The sequence below is a fragment of the Syngnathus acus genome, chromosome 20 (genome assembly GCF_901709675.1).
Source record: "Syngnathus acus chromosome 20, fSynAcu1.2, whole genome shotgun sequence".
NCBI lineage: Eukaryota > Metazoa > Chordata > Actinopteri > Syngnathiformes > Syngnathidae > Syngnathus > Syngnathus acus.
Window position 1 is genome coordinate 2,646,564 of NC_051104.1, and position 15,691 is coordinate 2,662,254.

Sequence of the window (15,691 nt, forward strand, 5' to 3'; positions counted from 1 at the left end):
CAAATGTGGTAAGAATCTTTCAAATAGTCGTACAAAAATACAATCTAGTACATTTGCTCTTCAAAAATACCGTTGCACATGAAACATTCCGAGACGGTCAACAACAAATTTGTCCAGTTATAAAATTTATTCATTTGAAGACCCATTAAGGTAGTCAAGTTGAATATAAAGTTGACACTCTATTGTTGACAATTTTTTTTTGCCAAAGTAGCTTCAACAGTTGTAAAGATATAGCTTCAGGTACATACCTCGGAAGAAGTTGGATTTTCGGGCCGCCATCTTGAAAGTGAGCGTGGCACGCAAAGAATTATTTTAGGAGTCCGAGTGCAATTTGAAGATATGTACCACATTTCGCGCTTGTATTTTTCACTATGATGCATATAATCACAAATGTGATTTTAAGTGGTCACAAGCAAGACTTGAAGGCGGAGTCTCTATAGCCAATTAAAGCACTTTATTGCACTTGTATAGTGTAACGTGAGCCAATAGAAGACTCTTATAAAAGTGTCATTTCATCTTTTGAAGTCATGTGTACAAAACAAGTCACACACATTTGTACCGTACAAAATCGACACTATTTACATACAATACACACGCAAGCAGCCATCCACGCACAAATACCACACACACACCTGATGGGACGTCCTTGGTCGCGCGGCCGCTAAATTGCTAGCTTTGCTAAACTAGCTGATATGCATAAAGACTTTTTTTTCTCCGCCTTCCTGTTAGTGTTGAAATAAAAGACTTAATGAAGACACATTGAAAATATTCTACATAATCTGCATCACAGTCCGCGGCATACTCCGCTAACTACGCTAACAGCGCAAAGCTAGCCAACACCTCCACCTTTTTTGGGATGGACTGACAATATTCAAGTTTTTATTCGTAATAAATATTCATCTTTAATCTTCTGCATCCGTTCTAGACTTTGAATAAAACATCTGAGTTAGTGCACATATAAGACACAGCAAAGTGTTTTGTAGCAAAACACGCAACCGTGAGCACATTATGATTCATTACGCATTTTTAGATGTGATGCAGCCGGACAGTTAAAATGTCATTTTTTAAGATCATGAAAGCAAAATAAATCCCTCCATCTGTCAACTTTCTAGAGCGACTATTCCGCTTGAGTGTCACGACTGAGCTGCTGCCTATCTCAGGTGACTTTGGCTGACAGGCTGGGGGAACATCCTCAGCCAATGTGTGAATTAGCAAATATGCGCAAGCCATTTCTTTTAAAAGATCTTGCTGAAATCACTTAAAATTTCCTCTGAAGAAACACCAAATGTCCCTTTTTCTCTCTCTTTCACACACAAACACACGCGCACGCGGTTCTGCCGGGTGGGGGGAGGGCTGCATATTGGGGGCTACTAGACACCTCCTGGTCTTTTCAGTTCCTCTCCATATAGATTATGTCAATGTACAATATTTATATTTTTTACAAGAAGCTCCTCATGGGGTTTCCCTTCGCTCCCCCAAAAACTTCCCTGGCGGATGTCGCGCGCATGATGTCGGCGGCGCGGTCACTCAGCAAACAAGGATGGAAAGCAGCGAGTGGCGAGCGCACCATCCAGACACACACATGCGCGCAAGCACACACGCACGCGCTACATGTTGTAGGCCACGTAGATGGGATCCAGCTGGTCCTGCAAGAATCCGTCGCGCAGGTGCATGCGCTGCTTCTCGCCGCGCGAGTTGATGGGGATGACGCCGATGTCTGTCACCACCACAACGCCCACGATTAGGTAGTGCTCCTCCAGAACCGCCTTGGTCACCATGGGAACCAGGTCCAGCGCCTCCTGCTCCGAGCCCTCCAGCTCCACTACCACCACCAGCAGGTTGGTCCACGGGAACACGGCGCTGGGGAAGCGGTCGTTAAGCTAAGCCGAGCTGCGAGGTTGCGCAACAGCCGAGCGGGACTTTATGTGCTAAAGGCGGCAACGTACCACTCCATGATGCTCTTGTGCGCGCGGATGACCGACGTCTCGATGTCTATGGGGTGGTAGCGCATGCCCCGCAGCTCCATGGCCTCCTCCAAGGCGCCCACCACAAACAGAGCGTCGTGTCTCTCTGCCACAAAGACACAGTGGACACACGTTGGCCGAGGAAGTCTTTTGGCAGTTTGTTTGAAAACAGGCAAAGAAATTATTTGGATAAAAGGAGGCAGCGACGGCTAACCTCCGTTGGCGTCGGTTAGCTCGGTGCGGCGGAGGAAACCCAGGTAGCCGGTCCGAGCCCAAACTGTCTGCGTGTCGCCGAAGCTCAGCCTGGAGTTGAAGTGGTCCGACTGCAGGACCTCCTCGCCATAGCCGCTGTAGTAGCCGCTGCCGTTGTGAGCGCTGTGCACCCAAATCTGATGCAAGAAGAAGAAAAGAGCGGTCAGCACCGCCAGCAGGGGGCCGACACCTGCCCGAAGACGGCTCTGATGAGAGCACCTCGCCCAGGTGCGAGTCCCCCAGAGGGCCTTTGGTCTCGGGGTTGGCGATGATGATGCGAACTCCAGGCAGGATCTGAAACACACGGCGAGAGACAAAGGCGGTTGCCACGGTTACCATCACCATTGTATTGTTTCCGTACACTTCGGTTCTATCAAACGTGCAGCGCCAATTGTTTCGCTGTGCTTTCTCTAAGAATCTTTCCCGCTTGGCGTGGAGCCGCGCGTCTGCCGACAAACGGGCGAGGAGCTTGTTGATCACAGACGGACTTGAGTCACTCCACCGTGGGAGGACAAGCAGCAGTCCGAGCCGCAAATAGTCTTTTGACATTTAACTCCACATCCTGCTGAGAAAATGGATGCCATCGATTTCTCAGTAAAAATCTCCAATGTCTCCTTCCAAATGTCTTTTTTTTTTTTCCCTTCTCGACCGAACAGCGTTTGTGTGTGCGTGCGCGCTCACCTTTCCGGACTCCATGAGAGGCAGACTGTGAGGAGATCCTCTCTCCACCAGACGCACCCTGAAACACGCACACACACGAACGTTGATGGCGACAGGGCTCTTCAGAACTAAGAGGAGACGCTTGGTCCGACCTGTCGTGGCGCAGCGCCCTCATGTCCACGTAGACCGTGGTGGGGTCCGGTCCCGATGTGCCCTGCCACCATGACCAAACATTTTGTAGACCACAGTCAACGTTTGCCCGTTCATTCAAATGACACTAATCCCTTAAAGAGCAGCTTCTGGGCTGGCGTGTCGCGTTTACCTGCAAGCAGATGGCCAAGTTGACCCTGCAGCCAAAGGCCGTGCTGACTGAACGTGGGTGCAGGCCGAGATCTTTGAAGAGTTTGGAGAAGGACAGCGTGAGGGACATCCTGGGCCTCTCCTCGGCCACCACCACGCAGGCCCGCACCCGGGACAGGTCCAGACCGCGGGCCTGCAGGACACAAGACCGCCGTCAGCCGCGTCAGCCTCACCCGGTGCGTTCATGACAAGAACCCACCTTGAGGGTTTCGGTCTGCAGGCCGAGACCTTTGGTGCAGAGCTCCATGACGCTGTAGGAGCAGAAGGTGTCTCGCACACGCAGCTGGCTGACGGCCAGCAGCCACAGCGCCGGGTTGGACTCCAGCTCCACCGGGGGGATCAGGATGGACTGGTGGCCTGAGTAGACGCTGCGCACACACATTGAAATGGAACATAAAAAGGAACATAAATCAGATCTACAAGCGGCGAGGAGAGAAGATGTGCTTAGCCTAGGCTCATATTTTACAATAATTAGCATGTCCTCCTCATTAGGCGCCAAGAGCGGGATATGCGGGTTGATTTAGTATGTCTGCGGCAGGCCGAGATTAGATTTCATTCGCACGCGGTTTCAAAGAAAAGCACACCTGACATGGAGGTCACAACGCTACAGACCATGGCTGGACAACGTTTTGTCCTCAAGGGACACTTTGATTTTAAATTGAGTTGAAGAGCCTCATTGAAGCAAAACTCAAGTTGAAATAAGCTGAGGAGCCTCATTTGGACAAAAGTAGTGTCGAGTGCATGCCAGAGATCTTTCAACTCTCAGACCATTTTAAAAAATTAAAAGAGTAGTAAAAAGGAAGGGCCAACCTGCAGAGACACCAGAGGACGAAGCCGAGGCCGCAGTACGGGTCGAGGCAGATGGCCACCTCTCTTGACGGGTACAACTCACACTGCAGCTTCACCGACCGGCAAAACGCTCCAACAGCGTTGTGGGACATCTGAGAGGGGAAGGGGCGGGGGCACAGTTGATGGGAATGTTTCAAGCCAGCACGAAGCAAACAATGGAGAAGGGTGCACGCAGCGTGGGTCGGGGTTCCGAGCTGACCTGAACACCTGCCAGCATGCCGGTGGTGGACACGCTGAAGTCCAAATAGGCCAAACCGTCGGGGTTGCTGGGTTTGTACAATGCCGGAGGCTTCTTCTTTGGCAGGTCATCTGCAGCACAAACACAATGTGAGCACTGTTTGTCACCAAATCCAGTTTACAGATTTTTTTTTTTTTTACTGCAGTGGGTTGTCATACTTGGACTGGAGCTTGAAAAAGCTGCCACGGGTAGAAAGTACAGATCATCTATTGTCTAAGTTAAAAAAAAAAAAAAAAAAGGAATTTGTTTTTTGTCTTTGGTGCTTACCAGTGTCGAGGACGGGTGGCCAGTTCCTGATGTCCACGGTGGCCGTGGCCTCTTTGGAGCGGAGCAGCTTACAGATGACGGCCGTGGTCATCACGCAGGCCGAGTGACTGACCTCCACGATCATCTTGACGGTGGGCAGCGTGGTGGAGATGTTCTGCGGGTGGGGCGGTCGCACCGTGATGGGCACGCAGCCGGCGTACAGCGAGCCGTAGAAGGCCGCGATCAGGTCGATGCCTGAGGGGAAGGGTGCGAGCGGGGTCACCGACAGGTCAGGATCCCAAAGCGGACCAGCGGACCCGCTCCTACCTGGGGGGTAGACCAGAGCCACGTGGTCTCCTTCCTGCAGGCCGCCTCGCTCCATCAGCAGGGCCGCCACTCGCTCCGCCCGCTTATGGAGCTGCAGGCAGGTAAGGGAGCTGGACACTGCCCCCTGTAGGAGGCAGAGGGAAGCGCAACATTTGATGACTTTTCGGCTTGTCATCTCTGAGGTGCCTCCCGGACTGGCGTCCTTACCCGAGAGCTGAGCAGAGTGTAGAGAACATGGTCCGGCGTGGTTTGAGCTCGCCACTGCAGAACCTCTGAGAGGAACAGGAACTGCGTACGGGGAAGTGAGATGAGCATGTTGAGGAGAGGAAAGAGAAAAACGTTTTGAGATGATTCGTCTCACCTGGTCGTTGTCATCCGTCTGTCCCAGATCTCGGCCGCTGGCCTGAGCGATGCGCTTGCCCGACACCAGATTGCCCACCATCACGGAGGCAGGTCCGATCTCTGCAACGCACACAATTAGAAGGACACATAGACATCACTCAACACCAAGGTTGCGAGAGTTAACAAAAACTAACAAAAAAATCGAAATTACAACAAAAGTGGACTCCCACCTGGCTGCTTCTGTCGAGGTTTGGGCAGGTTGGTGACGCAGGTGTGGGGGCACATGAGGACGTTGCAGGGGTGCAGCCCCCCCTCCAGGTAGAGCTGCTTGATCTCAGACAGGTGGATCCCGCCCAGCGGCGTCTTGGGCAGCGTGTTGGCCGGAACCAGAGCCAAGCAGAACACGCCCGCGCCGTGGATGCTGTCAATGGCCTGGCAGGGGAGGGGCAGAGGGGTGAGAACCGTGACAAGCCATGTCGGCGCAGCGTCGCACGCTACCTGCAGGACGCGACTCATCCACTGAAAGCTGTCCTCCTCGGTGGAGTCGGGCCGCTGCTCAGCCACCACCACGATCCTCTCGTCCCGCAGGACGGTCACCGAGAACACGGCTATCCTGCAAGTCATGACTCCATGGCATGAAGCTTCCCCGACGCGAGCGGCCGGCATCTTCGCTGCGACTCGGGCCACTCACCTTCCCCTGTAGACGAACTTCATGGGCTCCACCGCCAGGGCCGTGGCCACGATGTCGTCAGCGTTGTGCCGGCGCCCGCTCACCATGATGAGGCCGTCCATCTTGCCTGTGATGAAGACCAGGCCGCCGGGCCCGATGAAGCCCAGCAGGCCGGTCCGCACGAAGGCGTACTCGCTGACCAGCCCGCCGCTACCGCTCACCGGGTACACCTACGGCCAAATGCTGCACGTCAGCGATTGGCTGCTCCTTCTTTCACCTGAGGCTCAAAGCCGAGCCGCTACCTCGAAGGTGTTCTTGGTCATTCCGGTGAGGCCGTAGTAGGAAGTGCCGGTGGCCACGGCGCAAACGCACATCTCGCCGATCTCGTCCGTCTGACAGAGCTGAGGGACGCCCTCGGGCTTCACCACGCACACCAACCCTGGACGAGCAACACGTGCATCACAACTTGTCACTTGATTAGGATTTTGTACTATAAATAATTGGACTTTGCGGATGATGGCACCTCCTGGCATCACGGTGCCGACGTCCTGCACGGTGAGGACAGACAGGCGCTCCTCCGTGTCCACGCGGACCACCCCGTAGCTGAGCCCCTGCATGGACAGCACGCCGCGGCCCGGCGGCTGGCTGCTGTCCTCCACGGGCCTCCTGATGGCCACCGTCAGAGCCTCGGGGGAGCTGGCGCACGGGCAGATCACCTCGGGTCGCAGGCCTTTGGTCTGAAAGACGTTGAGGAAGGCGTCGCACGAGGAGATGGACCCTGACGGCAAGAAGAGAAAAGATCAGTCCTAAACTTTGATCTTCTAACAAAGCAAAGACGGAAGCAGGCCACCAACGCGCGGACTCAATTAAGCTTCAGAAGAGGCTGGAATTAAAAGGAAGACTAAATCATGCTCATTTATTATATTTGAATGAGATAAAAGCTGAGAAGAGACTCTCTGGAGCGGAACATCTATTCAGGGAGCTCCCCATCTCATTTTGCCAAAAGTCCCAACCGCGGGCTTTGTTTTTTCAAAACGGGCTCTTACAAGGGTTGGATCCATCTGCCACCAGGAGCATTCGCAGGGAGCTCAGGTTGATGTCCTTCTGGTCTTTGTGGGCCACCAGTGCCCAGTGCATGTCTCTGGACTTCACGCAGGCCACTTTGGCTACGAGCGGACACAAACGTATGTTAATGTATTTGACGGACAGGTGACGTTGGCGCTCCGAGTGGGCCGCGTGTTTCAAAGCTCACCTTTGTACTGGCACACTTTCTGGATCCACGATAGCGGGTTGACCTTCATGAGCGAGTATGGCACGCTGATCACGTGCATCATGTTCATCACACTCTGCACACACACATTAGCAGCGGACGGTAGCCGTAATCTTGATTTACTGGTGCCCCGGCTGACTCGTAAAACATACTCATAAAATAAAAAGATTAAACATTGCATATTTCAGCTGTTTGACGCTCAAATGGTTCTTACCGTTAGGATGCCGTGCCACAAGCCCACGTCCTTCTTAAAGTCCAGAACGTTGACGATGGTCTCGGCTGCCGGATGAGAGAGAGAGACATGTTTGCTGTCAAGCCAACAGGGGGCGCTGTGTGCAATGTTGATGACAAGATTTTGCTTTCACAGGAAAACGTCATTTGTCTTTCTTGTAAACTTTATGTCCAACTTTTGGAGTGTTGTTGCAGGCGTCTTACCCTCAGTGAAGCAGCAGGACTGAGTGAGAGCCTGGCAGTGTGTGAGCAGAGCGATCCTGGTCACCGTCACGCCCAGCACGCTGCCGTCTTTGCACGTTTTATACTGAAGAGAGGCTCAGCGTTAAAACCTTTCGGTGACCATCTTCATTTACTGCCGCTCACCTCGATGTAAGCCGTGTCGTTGTTTGCGTCCTTGATGTGGGGGAACCAGTCTCTGGGCGGCTTGGACAGGTGCTTGGACTCGGTGACGAACCACAACAGTTTGGGCCAACCTGCGCGCACACGCAAAGCCAAAGTATATCAAAAATACAGAGGCGACGATCCCGCCCGGCTTACCTTTGAACTGTGGGATCTCCCCCGTGGCGCTCTTGGGGAGCCCCTTATGGCAGGCGTCACTAGTCAGCGCCACTGTGACGCCGCAGCTTCCCAACAGGAATCCAATCTGTTGACTTCCCGCATCCTATGCAGAGGAACCTCACTTAAGATCGGCGCCTTTTTTGTGCCGAGCTGGGTAAAGACCGATTTAGAATTATTGTGTTCCGGAAAGGCGTACCTTGCGGCTGAGGGGCACCTCGATGGGAACCGGGACCACTTCGGCCAGCAGGCAACCATAGAAGGCCACCACGAAGGCCACTGGATCATTGTTGGGGAACACCAGTGCCACCTACGGGTGAGAGGGTGGGGGAAAAAAATGAAAAATGCCGAGAACCTTAGCGCTACATCTGGCCTTCCTGATCGATGTGTGATAACACATTTGTTCCAAATGACTCGGATGTATCCAAAGAAATGAGACGTGCCCCTCACCCTGTCTCCGGGCCGCACCATCGGCTCCTGCTTGCTGCCCAGCTTGTGGAGGATGTTGTAGGCCAGCTTGATGCTGCGAGACCACAGCTTCCCTGCACACACACGCACGCACATAAACATGGACGCGTGACCAAGCCGGCGCGCCCGCCAGCCTACCGTAGGTGAGGACGTAAAGTGGTTTTCCCGCCGTGTCCAGGCTGGTGAGGCAGGGGGCTTTCGGGGAGATGGTCCCCCAGCGCTGGAGGGCGGCCTCCAGCGAAGGCGGCCAGTTGGTGACCACCCCCAGAGCGTCGCCTCGCGCCGGCATCATCTCCGCCCCCTCGGGACGAGGCTGATTGGGGTCCGGTTGCTGGACTGCACGCCACGAGACAGATTGCCTCTACTTTTATTTCTCCTCAAACCTCAGCTATGATCAGTGTGATTGCGCTCACACTGTCCGTCATCTATTCGGGATTTGTGACTTCTAACCTTCCAGAAGTTCGTCAAAGTCATCGACGAAGAACTCTCGTAGCGGCGGCCGGCGAGGTTGCTTGAGCGTGTTGACAAGCTGCTGGATCTTGGCCGACACGCGACTGCTGACTGGAACGCCTGCCAAGCAAAAACCAAAACGTGACGAGAGTCGCCGTGTCACAGTGCTGGCCTCATGACAAACTGCCACCGCGAGGATCCGAGCGCTTGTTTGTCTTAAATAACAAGCCCGAAAAAATCTGAGATGTGGGTGCACTTGTGACCCCCAAAGCTAGAGTGAAGTGGAAAGTGGAAAAGCTACAAGATGGACTTTTCTGTTTGAATGACTCTTACCGTCGCCGGTTTCCATGCGCTCGGCGTTGCCGTACTTCTGCGTGTTGCGGGCAATGGTGCCCATGTTGGACATGGGATGGCGCTCCGTGTGGGAGTGAGGCGAGTCTGACGAGTAGCCCGTCACGTCCGGCGGTCCAGAGTGGTTTTCTGGACGGGAACAACACGTATGGAATCTTTCATTTGACTTCGATGGCAGTTTGCACAGGTGCGAGGTTCGATGGGACGGCCATTTTGGCTGGCAAGGGGGGGGCATGTAAGCGTGTACCGTCGGACTCTAGCGGCGGTGGCCACAGCATGTCAGAACCAAACTCGCAAGAGCGCCGCAAAGAGCCTCCATTCTCAGCCACACTCAGCGCTCCTTTCCTCTTCAGAGACAGGTGGCCAATGCCTGCGCGGGTCAACACAACATTTTGCAACAGTTCGCAAAGCACATCGCCGTCACGCCATCACCATCTTACCGTGGTGCGAGGACGCCAGATGGCCCTGCTGCAGGTGCGCCGGGCCCATGTGCGGGTGGCCCAGGTGGGCCAGGTGCGAGATGTGCGCGTGCGCCAGCGAGTCGGCCAGCCGCCCGGCGTTGCCGCTGCCGCCGCTCTGCGTGGACGAGGACGAGGAGGAGGTGGAACCCGGGTGGGCGGGGCCCAAGTGCAAGGGCCGGCCCATCCAGTGCTCCACGCTCGAGATGTCGTCGCAGGGGCCCGCCTCCTCCTCTGAGCCCGACGAGGAGTCTGAGCACAGGGGCGAGAGGCCTAGTGAGGGTCAGGCACCTGTCGAGGCGCGGGCGCGGTGGCGCCGTGCGGCATGCGCTCACCTGGCGGCGTGTACGCGTCCATGGACGTCTGCACCACCAGCGATCGCCGCTTGGACGGCATGGGCACCGCCACCTTCCTCTCCACATGGCGCGCCAGCATGGCCTGCACCGCCTCCGTGTGAACGTCTGTGACAGAAACAAAGTCAGGGGACGTTGATCGCGCCGACACTTTCTGTGCACGAGCGGGCGAGCGTCTTGACCTGAGCGGTAACGTTCGTCCCTGGTGCCCGATGTTCGCCGGCGGTGGAAGCGGGCGGCGGAAGGGGGGCCCAGAGGGACCCGGTGAGACATCGGACCTTCCATGCCTGCAGAGAGCGGCCCGCAAATACGCGCACGCACGTTCAGCCGCACGCACAAACACATCATTTAACACACACACATGCGTAGACGCACACAGTTTGACAGCAGCCGTAGAGCACAACACAAAAGGAAAACATGAAGATGATTTAGCAGAAAAATGTCATTTTTCTGGATTGATCAAATGATAGAAGTGATTGATAAAATACCAAAAGAAATAAGTGATCAATCAATGATTGCAAGTGATTGATTGGCTTTGCATCGCAACCCACGAGTGCGGGAGAGCAGGCCCAAGCTGAGCTCCAGGAAGCGTTGGCCTACGGCCGATAAACAGCCAATGGTCGGATTTTGTCAGGATTGCAAATCGATCGGGCCAACTTGCCTTTTTTGTATTTTTAGCTGTGTGAGCGGGTTCCGAGGTGGCTAAATTACCTCCAGCATGTGGAACAAACGCTCTGATCAGCTTGGACCTCTTCTTCTCATAACCCTTCTGAGTGATGTCGCCTGCAAACACACACACACAGAGCGTCTCGGCCAATCAGTGACGGGCGCCGGGGTCAAAGGTGACAAATTAAAAGAATGCGTGTGGATGGATGAGCTGTACGGCGTTTCTCAAACTTTGCTCAACGTCTCAGGACCAAGTCCAAACAATCGGAGGGCCTTGCCGCAAGTTACCGCGGCAACGTGTTGCAGTCACTCAGCCGGGCCCCGAGTGCAACTAGCAGCACTAATACGGATAATTCCTCCGCTTGTACTCCATTAAACGCACCGCTTGACTAATTATCGATCCGTCGACTCTGCAGCAACGCAAAACATCGGAGGCGCTGCCTGCTCGTCACGACGCAAGGGGAGAGATGAGCGGAGGAAAGGGAGGAGGATGCGGAGGCAAAGTAATTATTGGTAGGAGAAAAAGGATCATGGCCATGAGAAAAAGGAGGGCTAGAACAGGAAGTGGTGAAGGGGTTGGAGGACAAAGAGGAGGAGGTGGAGCAAGACGAGAAGTAGGGGAAGAAGAGGATGGCGGAGAAGAGGAAATAAAAAGAGGAGGAGATTGCAGAGGAAGATTAACAAAAGGAAAACAAGGATGAGAAGGCTCAGGAGGAGATGATGAAGAGGTGGCAGAGAAGCAATCAGACGCTGGCCATCACCCCGTGTGAGTGCGCATTGTGTCAATGAAAGGAGAGCCGAGATCAGACTTGAAAACGCAGCCAGTGGTAGCCATCAACATCGGCGACGTGCGTGCGTGCCTCTGATCTGCTTCAATAGCTTCCTTCTTTTTCTCTCACACACACACACAAACACACACACACACGCAATGAGCGAGCGGGTTCGGGTCCACGGGGAGAAGCCATCTTCCACCAACAGCGCAGTGGAACAGGGAGGGAGTTGCCTAGCAACACTTTTCCCAGTGAAGGCCGCAGCCCAGTCGGCCATCTTGGATGTGGTGATGTGAGAAGGAGGCTCATCAGACCTGCGTGTGCTCCTCGCCGCTCCCTCATTGCGGTCTGGAAGGCAGCTAAGGGGCGATCGATGGCACTGGAGGTTTTTTTTTTCTCTTGTGCACAAGATGAATCATCCATCCAATTTCGATATGGTTTGTCCTCGTTAGGGACGCAAGTCAGTTGGAGTGCAGCCCGGGCAGACTGAGAGGTGGTGTGCACCCTCAACTGGTCGGCAAACTGTGGCTTTTCGCACCTCTAGCACATTACGAGAAAAAAAATAATTCAGGATGGATGATGCATCTTCATCACCTTCATCCTCCATCTTGTTTCTCTTTGTTTCCTGCTAGGCTTGAAAGCATCAACATCCTGTTCTATTTGATCTCCTTTTACCTCATCACATCTCACACACACACACACAGGCTCCATGGTAACGATACACCGCACACACACACGAGAGTGCGTCATGCACAGGGACCTTGGGCTGTCACACTCACATGGAGGGACTCGTGTGGTCTGCAGATTGGCCGCTAGCTGATGAGCACACGCACGCACGCGCACATACGCACGAGAAGCTAGACGAGCATCAGCAGAAAAACAAAGTCGGCCTCGCTGGTGATTCAGCGGGTCAAGACGTCAAGAAGTGTAAAAATAGCAGCGTGCGACTTGAGGGGATGAAAATAAAATATGTCCTGCGTGCGTTACGCGTGTGCATGGTGCGAGCATCGAGATGCTGTATTCAGTCGCCGCATGATATCGAGATGATGACAAGCGGTCGGCGCGCGTACCCGACACTTCCGAGGTTCTGGCTTTGAGTCTCGATGGGGCCTTCTCCCAAAACATTAGGTTCTTTCACATTTCTAAATTGTCCACAGCTGCCAAAGAACTTAAGAATCATCACTGGCTGCTAAAAAAAATATTCCTCCAGAAATTTGCAAGCTCTTTTTTTTGCGTTCTCTCACGTTCATCGATCGACGGCGAGCGCTTCATGGATTATTCAGGAAAACACTTCGAGAAGGACAGCGACATGTGCAGCCTCTCTCCGTCACAACAAAAACACACACAGCTGCAGCAACTTGTTTGGAAAGTGACACGACACACTCGGCAGACTCCTGGGGGAATGCCACGAGGTACCAGCAAAGCACTACTTTTGACCAAACAAGCTCCCAAAATTACTTTGAGAAAAAGAACAAACATGCTTCAACCTCCAGTGTTTACTTGAGGATGACTTGGATATCTTCTGGCAAGCTCTCCCAAAGTCATCATCACAGTGCGCGTGGACCAGAAAAAAAGACTCAGCAAGAAGCACGTTTTGGAATTTGGATTTTCCAAACGGGCCGAGCCGCTCCGAGATCAACAGGTGAACTGTGAGATGTCCTACTAGTGAGACGAGAAGCTCCCGTCCTCCATCAGCAATGAGAACTCCAAAGCAAACGGGAAGTTCTCCATGCGCTCATCACAATTCAAACGTAACAAAAGGGACACGACGCGGATCCGAAACATCTCTTCATTCAGTCACTTAAGTGACGATGTGAAGAACTTTTTAGGATGTTTGAGATGATAGAAATGTGCTGCAGCAACAAGAGGCCACATTAGAGTCCAGCATCAGAACAAGAGGACCCACCTCACCTCCTTCAAACGCAAGTCTAACAAGCGTCAATTCAAGCAAACTTGTGCTGGACTCAAGCGATTTTCAAAATCGAGCGACTCCATTGACTCGGGCAGCCGCAAAGAAATGTGATGGGGGACATCCCAAGCTGAACCGGAATGCAAACTGGATTTAACCGGGACGGCAAGCTGGGTGATTTGAACACACGCGCGCACGCACACACTTAGGATGTGCACACTGGAATTGTGCGCCAGATCATCTCCAGCGTTTCTAGGCCGTGCAAGTCCGAATGAATAAAAGATGTGGCTTCCATTATATAAGGCCCGAATGTTCCAATATGAGATGCTTGCTGTGTTCGAACAGCTGTGACTGAGCTCCTCGGTATGTGCGTGGCGGGAAAAGGAGGAGTAAGGGGACGGATTTGGTGCTTGAACAACCTTCCCAAGCATCCTCCTCCTCAGAGCAGGCCTCGCCAGTTTCCAATGTCGGAAGCCAGAAGGCCCAAAAAGCGGCGCCGTTCTGCTGCATCGCAATGCTTTCGACGCGCGCTCCCGCACAAACGCGCACACGCATGGGCACAGGTAGCCTCGCTTGGCGGTGTCAACATCTCAAGGTCAAATTGGGAGGAGGGGTGCGGGTGGGGGATATGTTCTCCTCACTCCCGGGGGGCAGACAAAGAGCCAAAGCGGGCCGAGGCTCGCTGTCGTTCGCTCCCGGCTAAGATTCGCCGTGGGCCGGCTGCACAGAGCTGGCCGGGACGGTTCCTGGCTAACAAACATCTGGATGGGAGGGGCGGGCGGGCGGTGGAGGAGGGGCAGGAGGAATAGGAGTAGGGAGGGGGGGTGCTAACAATTAAATTCCGTTAGTGTCGGTGCGGATGGCGATGAGATAAGGGAACAGCGGGGCTTTGGATGAGGGTGGGGTTGATGTGTTGGGGGGGGGTCTTACCCTCTGACAGCTCTAGCTCCAGCTCGGCCAGGCGGGCTCGGATCTCCAACGGTATCGGCGACGCCTCTCGGTCCGCCATTCCGCCTCGTATCGCGGCGAAAACACCTTCAGCCTGCTCCTGCTTTGCGCGTCTTCGTCCCTTCTTCCTCGGCGAAAGGCGCGCGCGACGGACGCGAGAGGAACAAAGAACGTGAGATCCAAAGTCTCGCCTCTTAGCGGGGATCCACCATGGCGTCCGCCGACCTCGAATGGCTCAAGTTCCTCGCGGCGGAGTGGCTGGGCTGGGCCGAGCCGGTCGTGCTCCTCGCTGTGGGGATGGGGAGGATGAGGACGAGGAGGCTCGCCGAGCTTTGCTGCCGCTTTGCTTTGCTTGCCAATAGGGTCACGTGACGACGACGACGAGGCACGGGAGGAGGGGGTGCGGCTACGCTAGTCATCGGCAGGGGGCGCTGCGGGTAACCACACCTCGTCAACAGCGACGTGGATTTTGGCGGAGTGATTGAAGAACTTTTTACACCGAGTACCACCTAAATAAAATTGCGCTCTAGTTACCACAAACAAGACCAAGAATACAAGATATTTTAATACTTTTTTTCCCGTTATTGACAGCAGTGGTCAAAATGGTCGTGGGACATTCGTTTGGCAATGTCATGCTTCATTCAAAGTGCGATTTAGTGGCTTGGTGATGAAATGCTCAGATATTTAAAAGTGCTCGCTTAAAGTGAGCTAACAATTGGCTTCTGAAGAGCAACACTTACTCGCTTTCTCCGTCAAATTTTTGGCGTTGTATCAGGTGATTTTTTGCGTCCGACGATGCTGTCATTCTTGGGTCCTTGCTTGTTTTCCACTCGCACAAGCAAACAGATGGTCTGCTTTCTGCAGAGCAACCAAGTTGGAGTCGCCACTGGCCTGGCAGTCTGAAGGCCGCAACGAAGGCCGGCATGCTGCAGGAGACACGCTTAAGCCAATTTCACAATGGCAGGAAACATTCCGTCCGTAAACATGGCATTTTTTTATTACTCTCGGGCATTGAGACAGCCTTTTAAGAGGCATGTTACCTAAGAATGCATATTTCTCAAGCCCTTTATGTATGTAATATTCCTGATGTTTCTCATGCCAGATGCTTGTTTACACAAATGTCATCGCCTTCATCACTGTTGTGATAGAACTCACCTACCACCTAGTGGAGACAAAGTCCCACTGCAGCCGTCCTGTTTTGACCCACAAAAAACAATACACAGTACAGTTTATTAAAAAAACGTGATATTACCCGGAGCTCGGACGAGCCAGGAATTTTACAGTCAAAGCGGAACTTGTTTAAAATCATATACAACTTTACAGACAGATAACATTCCTGATCCACGTGTAA

The 15,691-nt window shown here is 53.6% G+C and overlaps 1 protein-coding gene across 2 annotated transcripts; it reads right to left on the reverse strand.

Annotated features, from left to right (window-relative positions):
- Positions 1-431: 431 nt before the first annotated feature.
- Positions 432-14,703, reverse strand: LOC119139265 (disco-interacting protein 2 homolog C-like). 2 transcript variants are annotated; one of them, XM_037279804.1, is made up of 36 exons: positions 14,323-14,703; positions 10,759-10,830; positions 10,230-10,334; positions 10,030-10,155; positions 9,677-9,946; positions 9,484-9,606; positions 9,219-9,365; positions 8,886-9,005; positions 8,574-8,771; positions 8,418-8,509; positions 8,167-8,277; positions 7,950-8,073; positions 7,776-7,885; positions 7,614-7,716; positions 7,393-7,457; positions 7,161-7,254; positions 6,955-7,074; positions 6,432-6,686; positions 6,211-6,347; positions 5,930-6,138; positions 5,737-5,851; positions 5,469-5,670; positions 5,258-5,358; positions 5,104-5,184; positions 4,897-5,020; positions 4,591-4,824; positions 4,285-4,394; positions 4,047-4,177; positions 3,436-3,604; positions 3,199-3,369; positions 3,029-3,090; positions 2,898-2,955; positions 2,436-2,510; positions 2,179-2,353; positions 1,947-2,070; positions 432-1,860 (listed from the first exon to the last, which is right to left on the reverse strand). In XM_037279804.1, the coding sequence occupies exons 1-36, from the start codon at positions 14,399-14,401 to the stop codon at positions 1,608-1,610; spliced, it is 4,845 nt and encodes a 1,614-aa protein (XP_037135699.1). In that variant the 5' UTR covers positions 14,402-14,703; the 3' UTR covers positions 432-1,607. The 2 variants fall into 2 exon arrangements, with proteins under 2 accessions (XP_037135699.1, XP_037135698.1); XM_037279803.1 differs by having other exon boundaries at positions 1,608-1,860; positions 9,677-9,967; positions 14,323-14,401.
- Between the last annotated feature and the right edge of the window lie 988 nt (positions 14,704-15,691).

What these genes read in the sequence shown, in the direction of transcription:
- LOC119139265 (XM_037279803.1), bottom strand. Translation starts at nt 14,401, where the DNA reads ATGGCGGACCGAGAGGCGTCGCCGATACCGTTGGAGATCCGAGCCCGC. An exon ending in GCGCATGGAAACCGGCGACG is followed by an intron (nt 9,006 to 9,218) that starts GTAAGAGTCATT and finishes TTTGCTTGGCAG; the next exon opens with GCGTTCCAGTCAGCAGTCGC. An exon ending in GCCACCCGTCCTCGACACTG is followed by an intron (nt 4,395 to 4,590) that starts GTAAGCACCAAA and finishes TTTGTGCTGCAG; the next exon opens with ATGACCTGCCAAAGAAGAAG.